This window comes from Peromyscus californicus, unplaced genomic scaffold (genome assembly GCF_007827085.1).
Source record: "Peromyscus californicus insignis strain IS unplaced genomic scaffold, ASM782708v3 Scaffold_22__1_contigs__length_63687245, whole genome shotgun sequence".
Taxonomy (NCBI): Eukaryota; Metazoa; Chordata; class Mammalia; order Rodentia; family Cricetidae; genus Peromyscus; species Peromyscus californicus.
The window spans coordinates 37805063-37815543 of record NW_026294525.1 but is presented as its reverse complement, the minus strand read 5'-3'; the positions used below and the strand labels follow the sequence as shown (position 1 = coordinate 37815543).

At 43.9% G+C, this 10481-nt stretch overlaps 1 protein-coding gene across 1 annotated transcript; it reads left to right on the top strand.

Annotated features, from left to right (window-relative positions):
- Positions 1-232: 232 nt before the first annotated feature.
- Positions 233-10210, top strand: Hey2 (hes related family bHLH transcription factor with YRPW motif 2). Its single transcript, XM_052751290.1, has 5 exons — positions 233-393; positions 2441-2519; positions 2645-2728; positions 5633-5714; positions 8130-10210. Exons 1-5 carry the CDS (start codon positions 311-313, stop codon positions 8819-8821), a joined length of 1020 nt encoding a protein of 339 aa, XP_052607250.1. The 5' UTR covers positions 233-310; the 3' UTR covers positions 8822-10210.
- The last annotated feature ends 271 nt before the right edge of the window (positions 10211-10481 follow it).

The following is a 10481-nucleotide window of genomic DNA, read 5'->3' as shown; positions in this document are numbered from 1 at the left end:
AGAACGGGCCCGCCCCTTCCATCTTAGCCAATAGAAAGTCACGCCGTCCTAGGGAGGCGGGGCCTGGAGGGCGGCCCGGGCGGGCCCGCGAAGAAGCCAAGGGGCCCCGCCCGCCCGGGAGGCGTGGCCGGCGCCGGTTCTTGCGCCCAGGCTGGGCTGCGGCGTGGGAAAGAGCCTCGAGGAGCAGACTGCGCCGCCGGGGGAGCCGCGCTTGCAGGAACCGGGCAGGGAGGGAGGGAGGGAGGGAGGAGGCCCGCGGGGAGCGCGCTGCGTCCGGCTCGGCGTAGGTGGCTGCTCCTTCTGCGCCGCGATGAAGCGCCCTTGCGAGGAGACGACCTCCGAAAGCGACATGGATGAGACCATCGACGTGGGGAGCGAGAACAATTACTCCGGGTGAGCGCGGGGGAAGCGGGAGAGTGTCGGGGGAGCTTGGGGCTCCTAGGAAATCCCGGGGCTCCTGGTGGAGGGGAGAAAGTTGTCCCCGAGAAGTGGGTGCCCGCGGAGCTAGAGTCGGGGTGGGGAGAGAGGTAGGCGTGGGACGCCGCCGACTGGAAAGGGAACTGGAAGGGAGCGTGCAGAGGAGATGGCGAGGGAGGGTCCCGGGCTGTCAGCGCTAGTACGCGCACAGGCACGTCCGGGCGACGCCCCCGCCACTGGAACTGTATTTAGGGACAGTTCCAAAATAGGTCAGGAGAAAAGAAAAACAATTGGATTTCTGGTTTTGAAAGAAAGCTGGGATCGCGACTTGAGTTTTTGAGGAATTAAAGCATCTGCGTTGTTAAAGCTAAACATGCTGAGCTGCGCAGGTTGCAGAGGGTGATCTGGCAGACCCACCTATGCATGACAGATGTAAGGAGCAGACGAGGCAGCGTTGCTTTAATGGCGTGTCCTTTAGTCTTCAGAAGATCGGCGTTGTGATCACAGGAGACAAACCTCCAGTTTCCTGTGACAGCGAGATTACCCAGGCATTTTAAAGCCAAGGCGGGTCAAATGATAATTGCTTCTAATTGGCATGCCCAGAAGCACCTTAATTATTTATCTGCAGCTGTCACTCAAAGAGCAAAATCCTTCCTGCATGTAGAAAACTGGTTCTATTTCACAGACTTATTTTAAGACTTACAAACCAAAGCCTGAAAACAGCAAGAGCGGGGGAAAAAAAAAAAAAAAAGATGCATGAGACGCTGTTTATCAACTATGTCATTGTTGAAGTGTCTCGTCTTAGAAAATGAAAACGGAGGCAGTCAAGTGAAAAGTTGAAACCTGTAGAGAGCGGGTGAGAAGGAAGGGACGGTTGGTTTCGAATTGAGATCCAGAAGTGAGAAGACGAGGTAGTAAGAGAACTTCTAAAACGAAAGAGAGCAGGGCCTGGAGAATTTAACAACGCCAAGAACTATAGTATCTGTGAATCTCAAAGCGACATATGTAGTCAAAGCGACATATACTAATGTATACCCGTAGGACACTTAGACGTCAGGTGATCAACTCTGTGACCAAATAAGTGTTTGATTAAACTTTTCAGTATAAAAGTACCTCTTATTAACTCGAGGTGGACTGTAGCTTCTGGTGATGTAGGCTTAGTTTGAAGGCTGGTAACACAGTTTCATTTTCTAAGCAAAGCATGCAAAGTACTAAACCCAAAATTTCCTTCTCTTCCGTGATATGGCTAGGGTATTCTTTTAAAAGGTTAATTATGCAAAACTTAAAACCTGCCCTTTTTGTGTTACTGAATATGAGTTGTTGAAATTTTGGAGTGGTACAAGTATTTGGTTTGTTTTAAAAGTTGCATCTAGAAACAAGTTTGCCATGTGGTGACTGTTTTATTGTGGGACACGTGTGATGTTCAGTGTGTCTGGCAGGAGAGAATAGGAGGCATGCTATCAGATGGCTTGTTGACCTTTAAGAAGCATATGAGGAGAAATAGAACGTATTAATCTCTGACCTCCCACCCTAACTGGCCATCATTATTTTATTGGAGAACACAAAATTTCAGGTTCATTTTTGCCATTTGAATTGGCAGCTAAATTACCCAGTAGCAATTTTTAAATCACATGTATTTATTATTTCATGTATGTGTGTGGAAAGGTGCATGTCACTGTCACCTCTTGTTTGTGGAGGTCCAAGTGGTTCTCCCCTTTCATCATGTGGGTCCAAGGGATGGAACTCAGGTCAGATGGTCAAACTTTGTGGCCATTGCCTTTACTTGCTAAGCCATATTAAGGCCTCACTAATCTTTTTTCTTTTTCCCTGAAAGGCATAATTACTACCTGGGAACTAAAAGGGAAGCCAAAAACTAAGGAAATAATAATAATAACATAGACTTGAGCTATGCAATCAATCTGAATATCAATGGGTACCATGAAGCCCCTGGTGGGGGTGGGGGTGGGGGACAATTGTTAGGCTGATAACAGCACGTGACATGCATGGCCTTCCTTCTTCACAGGCAAAGTACAAGCTCAGTGATGAGGTCAAATTCACCAACCACCACTTCTCAGATTATGGCGAGAAAGAAAAGGAGAGGGGTAAGTGACCCCCGCCTTTGATGCCAGGCCATCTAACATGTATACTACTGCTGCTGCTTTCCTATCCTGAACAACGTTACTATATATGTATCCTTAAACTTTTGTTCCACTTTCTTTGGGATTAGATAATAGAAAAAAGGCGTCGGGACCGAATAAATAACAGTCTATCTGAATTGAGACGACTAGTACCAACGGCTTTTGAAAAACAAGTAAGTTACTCCTTTTCCACCCCCACCCCACCCCCACCCCACCCCCCAAAAGGCTCAAAGAATCCGATTCCTCATCTGGGAATGTGGATTCTTGTGGAAGCTCATTAAAATAATGGTGTGTGCGCCCTGATCCGGCATAGAACAGCCATTTCAATAAAATGCTTTGTTGTGGCAAAACTATTAAAAACATAATCCATCATGAAGTTGAAAACATTTCCATTCTTTAGCTTATTTTCCCCTTAAGGGTAACAGGACTCAAGCTTTCCCTGTTCTTTCTTTGAATCCAGCAGGGATTTTGTTTAAAATTGTGCTGTATGTAGTATTCTTGAAAAAAAAAATATGTATCATATATGAAATACCATTTTCCCCTCAAACTTTGAAAGTACTCTTTAAAAAAAAAAAGAAATCAAAGTCAAGGAAGTAAGATTCTATTTTGGTTTTCTAAATTATACTAATACAATTTATTTAGCAAGCCACTTTCGTTTTTAACTCTTGGGCTAATAGAACATTGTTTGATTTGGGACATAGTTTGGAAGTTTGATAAAAATCAAAGTGGTTATAAATGCTGCTTTTCAAAATTCAGATATTCTTTTACATTAGAACAAAAGCTATTGCACACTTGGGAAAGCAGAAAACCAAATGCTTACACTTTCCTTCGCGGCTTTGGAAGTCTCGTTCCCCCCCCCCCCCCCATCTGTAGCCAATGCATGGGCTTCTAAGAGCATCTTTCCAAGTATGTAGCAGTTTCTGTGCTGAAAATGTTTTCAATTGAGTTCCAAATTGGGTGCAAAACATCAGTTGGTTGTTTATGCCTTTTTTGTTGGTGTGTTTACTTCGTGATTCTTCAAACATTGTAAAGCAAACCCCACGGAGCCTTTGGAGGCCATCCAGGGTGGCAGTTTGGCACTTTTGCCACAACTATCATACATCTTCATGGACGTGGTGAACAATGAGAATTACAGGACGTGTTGTGATTCTGTGTGTGTAAGGCAAAATATACACCGTGCAATTCCTATGCCGAGGCTGTCTTTGGTAACTTACTTATACTGTACATATAATTAAGTATACTTATACTTCTGATTAGTAGGAATGAAAATGGCAATAACCTATGGATTTTTTACTTTTTTGAGTACTGAGATATCTACATTGTGACACTGAGAAACAGTCACTTGGGTTTTGTTTTTTTTTTCTTCTCAGTCTTGGTTTGTTCGGTTTCTTTTTCATAAATATTGACTTAAACCTTAAGAGCAAGCCTCAGTTGTTGGCAGTTAGTTACCGTAAACACAGCGGTCCCATTTACAGAGTCTGGCTGCCAACCCTAGTGAGCTGGCCCCTGTCACAATTAGAGGAAAAGAATATTCTTTAGAACCGCTAAAAAACTGAAACTCCTGCTGTTAACTGGGTGCTGATCTTTTTTTAAAAAATTAAAATTAGCACTCGGGAGGCAGAGCCAGGCGGATCTCTGTGAGTTCGAGGCCAGCCTGGGCTACCAAGTGAGTTCCAGAAAAGGCGCAAAGCTACACAGAGAAACCCTGTCTCAAAAAACCAAAAAAAAAAAAAAAAAAAAAATTAAAATTAAAAAGATAAATTAAAAAACCACCAAGTATAGGCATCTAGGACCCTGGAATAAACATCAGGATTCTTTACACACACACACACACACACACACACACACACACACACACACACCACACATACACACACACCACACCCCACACACACCACATACACACACACACCACACCACACATACACACACACCACACCCCACACACACCACACATACACACACACACCACACCACACCCCCCCACACACACAGCACCACACCAAAAGAACAACAATAGCAACAAACCCACATGTTGGTTTAATTACTCAGCTCCTCTGGGAAGTTAGTTAGGAGCCACCATCACCCCCAAGACGCTCTATTTGTTTCAGTTGGTTTTTGAAAGGTTGCTTTATTTTAAGAAGGGAACAATGAAAATGTATTTGAAGACTATTTTATTAAGGGCAGTTTTGAATGATTGGGAAATCCTTAGGCATGGATGATGCTCTTTAAGTCAACTGCAAGTTAAGTCTTTTGGATTCATGATCTTAGAATTCACAGTGACACCTGCTGGTAACCTTGAAAGTCCTTTTCTATTTTGTTTCCTTTTCTTCTGGTATCTAGAAGTTATCTTAAAGACTTGTTGGAATTCTCTACTTTTAAATGTTGTACTTTTGATGTTTTGTTATCCTCCAGAATTAACATTTAACGATTTAATTGCTCTGGACTTTAATAGTAATGACAAATGAATGTACCTTAATGAAATAGATCATTAATCAAGGGTAGAAATCAAGCAGAAAGTCTGAGAGTTTTGCATTTGGCGTAGTGTTTGTGGATGATCTTAGGAAGATAAGTGTTCTTACTATTTAATGAATCATTTCTTCGGCACCTTGTTCTGGTCTTTCGAGTTACAAGCTGATGTCATTGACTGTGTCATAGTCACTGGTGCTTTTATATAAAGTTTAGAAAGCCTTTGGAGGCTGTTGAGATGGCTCCCAAGTTAAGAGATGGGACCAAACTTGGTCCCAGCACCCACGCTGGGTGGCTCACAACAGCTTCAGCAGGTTCTGGTGCCCTGACCTGCATAGTTACCTACATGCATGCGTGTGCGGCACACACACACACACACACACACACACACACACACACATATGTACCCACACAAACACACATGCACATGTGCACACACACACAATTAAAATTTAAAGTAAAAGGAATTCAGTTTTCCCCCCCATGAGGAAATTAAAACAGAATTTTATAATGAGAAACAAAATTAGAGCTGCAGTACTAAATTCAGTATATAAAGTACCAAGTTAGTTTCTGCAGGATTCATGAGACTTTATTATTTGATTCTGAAGGGATCTGCTAAGTTGGAAAAGGCTGAAATATTGCAAATGACAGTGGATCATTTGAAGATGCTTCAGGCAACGGGGGGTAAAGGTAAGAGTTGGCGCCATTGTTCACCCCCTTTCTACCTTTCTCTCTTCATTTCTTCCCTCTCCTATTCTAAGGAAGTTACAGTTGAGCAACCCTCTAACAAGCTTGAGAGAGGCAGCCTCAGATTAAAGCTGTGGAAATCAATGCTAATGGCGGGATTGAACTCGTGGGAAAGGACTTCCAGAACAAAAGCAGCACTTGACCCTGGACTTGTGTTTGCTTTCATAATACTGTGGGAGTAAAGCTCCCTGCACAGCAGCCTGGTCAGAGATGTGTTTGGGATTTAAGAAGTGCATGCTGGAGTCTGAACAGAAAAACAAAACAAACACACCAACAGCCAAATATAAACAAGGCTGGGGCCCCCAGCTCTCTCTTTCTCTCACTTTCATTAAATCAAGGCTGGGACTCAAATTACTTAGCTATTTAGAGGAAGTGACTCTAGGATTATTTTGTTGTTGTTTCCCAGGCCATTTTGGCCTGCCTTGACTTTACACCAACCACAACATTTGAAGTACAGGTCCTATTCTGGAAAGAACAACAAAACTGTCTGTTCCTGGGGAGAACTCCAGGAGTGGATATCCAGGCCTAGCCCCATGCCGTGGTAGAGTGTCCTCATTACTGAACAGTACATTACGGGAGAATTGTCAGGTCCAAGTAGGACCCTCACACTAAAAATAGACGAAACCATAAAAGCTGAATATTCACTCATATTTCATGATCCCGCTTCCTCCCACCTTGCTCAGACTTCATGCTGCCCCTTCATAGCTTCTTCCCTCTTTAAGGATGCCTTTGATATTCATCTCAGCCAAGTCTATCTGACAAGGGAATAAAGAGAGAAAGTCTCAAGCAGTTAAGTGCTGCAGCTGAATGCTGAGGGCCTCCTCAATGCATCATAGGCTTCCTCTACAGTCTGCAGGTCCTAGATCTGGGGCAGGACAGAGCAGGGAATAGAGGCAAGTCATTTTTACTAATCTGAAAACTGATAGAACACCAGCCTTGACCCAAACCATCTTCTGCTCATGTCAGTAGAGGAGATTACTATACATGCTGTCTATATGGTACATTTGCCTCAGGTCCCAATGTCCCAAGAAACTCTCTTGAATAAACAAAGAATAGTATAGGATGCAAATATTCTCATAACATAGAAGCTAATGGTTAAATCTTAGAAGTCGGTTGTCCTGCCCAACTTGACTACAACCTTTGACCTGAGTTGGCCGTAACCTGATGGGCTTCGAGGGTTAAACCAGCATCATGTGCTCCACAGGCCCTAAGTACCGTGACTGCCCCTACACCTGCCACCTTGGGATTTCAGGAGAGCAGTGAAGTTAGATGCAGTACAAGGAAAGCTATGTGATTACCCAAGCTTCCCTTGAATTGGTATCCATGAGGTGAAGAATTGCTGCTACCAGAGCCCCAAATATTTGACATGAGTTGCACTTCTAAAGTCCTTTGGCTTCACAACAAGTATTATCTTAGTTCTTTTTTTTTTTTTTTTTTGATTTTTTTTTTTTTTTTTTTTTTTTGGTTTTTCGAGACAGGGTTTCTCTGTGTAGCTTTGTGCCTTTCCTGGAACTCACTTGGTAGCCCAGGCTGGCCTCGAACTCACAGAGATCCGCCTGGCTCTGCCTCCCGAGTGCTGGGATTAAAGGCGTGCGCCACCACCGCTCGGCTATCTTAGTTCTTATCTGAGGCTACTTGAGCAGTCCTCAAATTCGTCCCAGATTAGTTAGTGAACAGTCCTTTCCAGCCAGACGCCATGTGAGTCACCTGACTTCGGGATCGCTGGAGAGGCCATTGCACAGAAGAACGTGGAAGCCTTGAACAAGAGGGGCTGCCAGTGTTCCCTCACATGCCTAGAATTTCGGTTGTCCCTAGTGTAGTGGCAAAGGACATGGGCTCTAGAGCAGTTGCCCAATGGTGGCTTCTGGTTCTCCGGTTCATTAGCTCTGTCCCTGGGGGTAAGTTAACTAATGTCTGAGCACCAGTTTGATCATCTGTAACACAGAGGCAATGGTGAAGCGCTCCTCCCAAGTGATTGTAAATTACCTAATTGACCTGAAGGCTGTTGAGCTGCACTGGTACAGAGGAAGTGGTTATGGGCACGTGTTATTGTTGGCCTAAGACCCACGTTTAGGAGACAGCTGCTCATCATTTCCCTCCTCTTCCAACAATAGAATGGGAATTGCATGATTCATATTTCTTAAGATGCAACAAGACCCAGCCATATACAGCCACAAAGTATCCTTTCGTTACTCATGCAAAAAATAATGAACATAGCAGCCATTATGTTTTCAGAAAGAGCCATCTTATCTCTTCCTAAGACCAGAGTGGAACCTAAGTGGGTGGTTGTTCTTCAAAGCCCGATCAGTTTTCCTTCTTTTGCCCCCTCACCTCTGACTCTCCTCAACCCTTCTTCAGGCTACTTTGATGCCCATGCTCTCGCCATGGACTTCATGAGCATTGGATTCCGAGAGTGCTTGACCGAAGTGGCCAGGTACTTGAGCTCGGTGGAAGGCCTTGACTCATCAGACCCACTGCGCGTGCGCCTCGTCTCCCATCTCAGCACCTGCGCCTCCCAGCGGGAGGCGGCCGTGATGACGTCCTCCATGGCCCACCACCATCACCCCCTGCACCCACACCACTGGGCAGCCGCCTTCCACCACCTCCCCACAGCCCTGCTCCAACCCAACGGACTCCACACGTCGGAGTCAACCCCGTGTCGCCTCTCCACGTCTTCAGAAGTGCCTCCCGCCCACGGCTCTGCCCTGCTCACAGCGACGTTCGCCCATGCCGATTCTGCTCTTCGGATGCCATCCACAGGCACCGTGGCACCGTGTGTACCGCCTCTCTCCACCTCTCTCCTGTCTCTTTCGGCCACCGTGCATGCCGCAGCCGCAGCGGCCACCGCCGCTGCACACAGCTTCCCTCTGTCTTTCGCAGGGGCGTTTCCCATGCTCCCCTCCAATGCAGCGGCCGCAGCCGCAGTGGCTGCTGCCACCACCATCAGCCCACCCTTGTCAGTGTCGGCCGCCTCCAGTCCTCAGCAGACAAGCAGTGGAACAAACAGTAAACCTTACCGACCCTGGGGGACAGAAGTCGGAGCCTTTTAAGTTATTCTTATTTCTTGCAATCGTAACTGAATGTCCTTCATTTCAGAATCAGCTTCAAACCTCTGCACCCTGAAGGTAGCCATACAGATACCTACAGATCCACACAGTAACAATAAAGCGATTTGAGAAGCAAACTTCACAAACGGAAATGTAGTGTTATCTTTTTTTTCCCCTTTGTTTAAGGCAGCTTGGCAACTGACATCCGCAACTTAAAAACGTCACATCTATTTCCATATAAACTTTCCTGAAAAATATATGGATATCACCATCCAGCGGTGTATCAATTCATCTGACTTGGAAAAGAAAAAATGCCATAGCTGAATTATCCTGAAATGAGAAGGGAGATTTAAAAAAAAAAAAACAAACCATGTTTTCTAAGTGCCTGAGCTAAGGAATGTAATGTAGCACAAGACCAGAAGGGCATAGCTGTAAAGTTGAGAAAGGGAAGGAACAGACAGCGTGGGTGAGAGCCATACAGCACACAATAGTACCCTTTTGAAACCAACAGGTTTTATTGGCCATAAAGACTAATGAAAATTAAGTTGAAAGACATAGTTTTGTCTTCTGTAAATAGACTTGCCAAGCAGGGATATTTAGCAATGCATTGATATAAAGAACAATTCCACCAGAGCCCATATTAACAAGTATTTCTGCTCTGCCTTCAAGCTCACATACACTCTAGTGAGACATGGCTTAGAACACAGCGCTTCTTTGTGTGAACTTACAGCTGTACAACGCACCTCGAGGCAGCTACCTGCTGTGTGCCCACCAGAGGCTCATTCATGCCAACTCAAATGCTTCAGTTTGCAAGTTTGGATTAATTTATTCAGTTTCATTTGGGCTGCATTTATAGAGTTAACTTCTTCAGTTTTCTCCTGACAACATGTAATGTCTGTTCTTGTCCCTTTTGGGAGGGGATGTTACATTTCTTGTGGTAATGAGATGAGAGAGGATTTAGACGAGAAAAGCTCCATGACTTAAATGCCCTTGGTCGAGTTAAGAATTGCATTTGATCCCAAATCACAATGAATGTATGCAATGAAGTGTACATAAATTATTTTTGTCCATGCCTAGACTAGAACTACATAATGGTGTTTTGGTTTTGATTTTTTTTATCTTGTTTAAATGACAAAATAATCTCTTAATACATTGAAATTGAGCACGTGAGATTTTATATTTGAAAGATAAAGACACAGCATGTATTCTTATGCACTTCATTTCTCTGCTGTGTGGAGAAAGCAATAAACGAGAATGTTAAACATTATGCAAAGTTGTACTCATAAATATTTGTTTTAAAATTACTGTACCTAGTCTTCCCTGCATTACTGTGTAACCTTTTTCTATGCAAACCTCTACATATCACTAATTAAATGAAGTCCTTTTTGACTACTTCATGTGGATGAGTTGCTTTTCAGAACGCCAAGTTGACGTGCCTTTTCACGTGAGGCTTCCTTTTACTAACTCTTTAAGCCATAGTTTTGTATCGTGTATTTCAAACTCATTTGATGGATGGAATTCACATCTTACTTGAAAATAAACTTTATGGAGCTTATAGATTAAAAACATAGGTAAGAATTATGACGGCAAAAGGTGATCATTTTTCTCTGTCTTTTGTTGCTTCTTATTTATTTATTTATTTATTTATTTATTTATTTATTTA

What these genes read in the sequence shown, in the direction of transcription:
- Hey2 (XM_052751290.1), top strand. Translation starts at nt 311, where the DNA reads ATGAAGCGCCCTTGCGAGGAGACGACCTCCGAAAGCGACATGGATGAG. An exon ending in CAACGGCTTTTGAAAAACAA is followed by an intron (nt 2,729 to 5,632) that starts GTAAGTTACTCC and finishes TTGATTCTGAAG; the next exon opens with GGATCTGCTAAGTTGGAAAA. An exon ending in TCAGGCAACGGGGGGTAAAG is followed by an intron (nt 5,715 to 8,129) that starts GTAAGAGTTGGC and finishes ACCCTTCTTCAG; the next exon opens with GCTACTTTGATGCCCATGCT.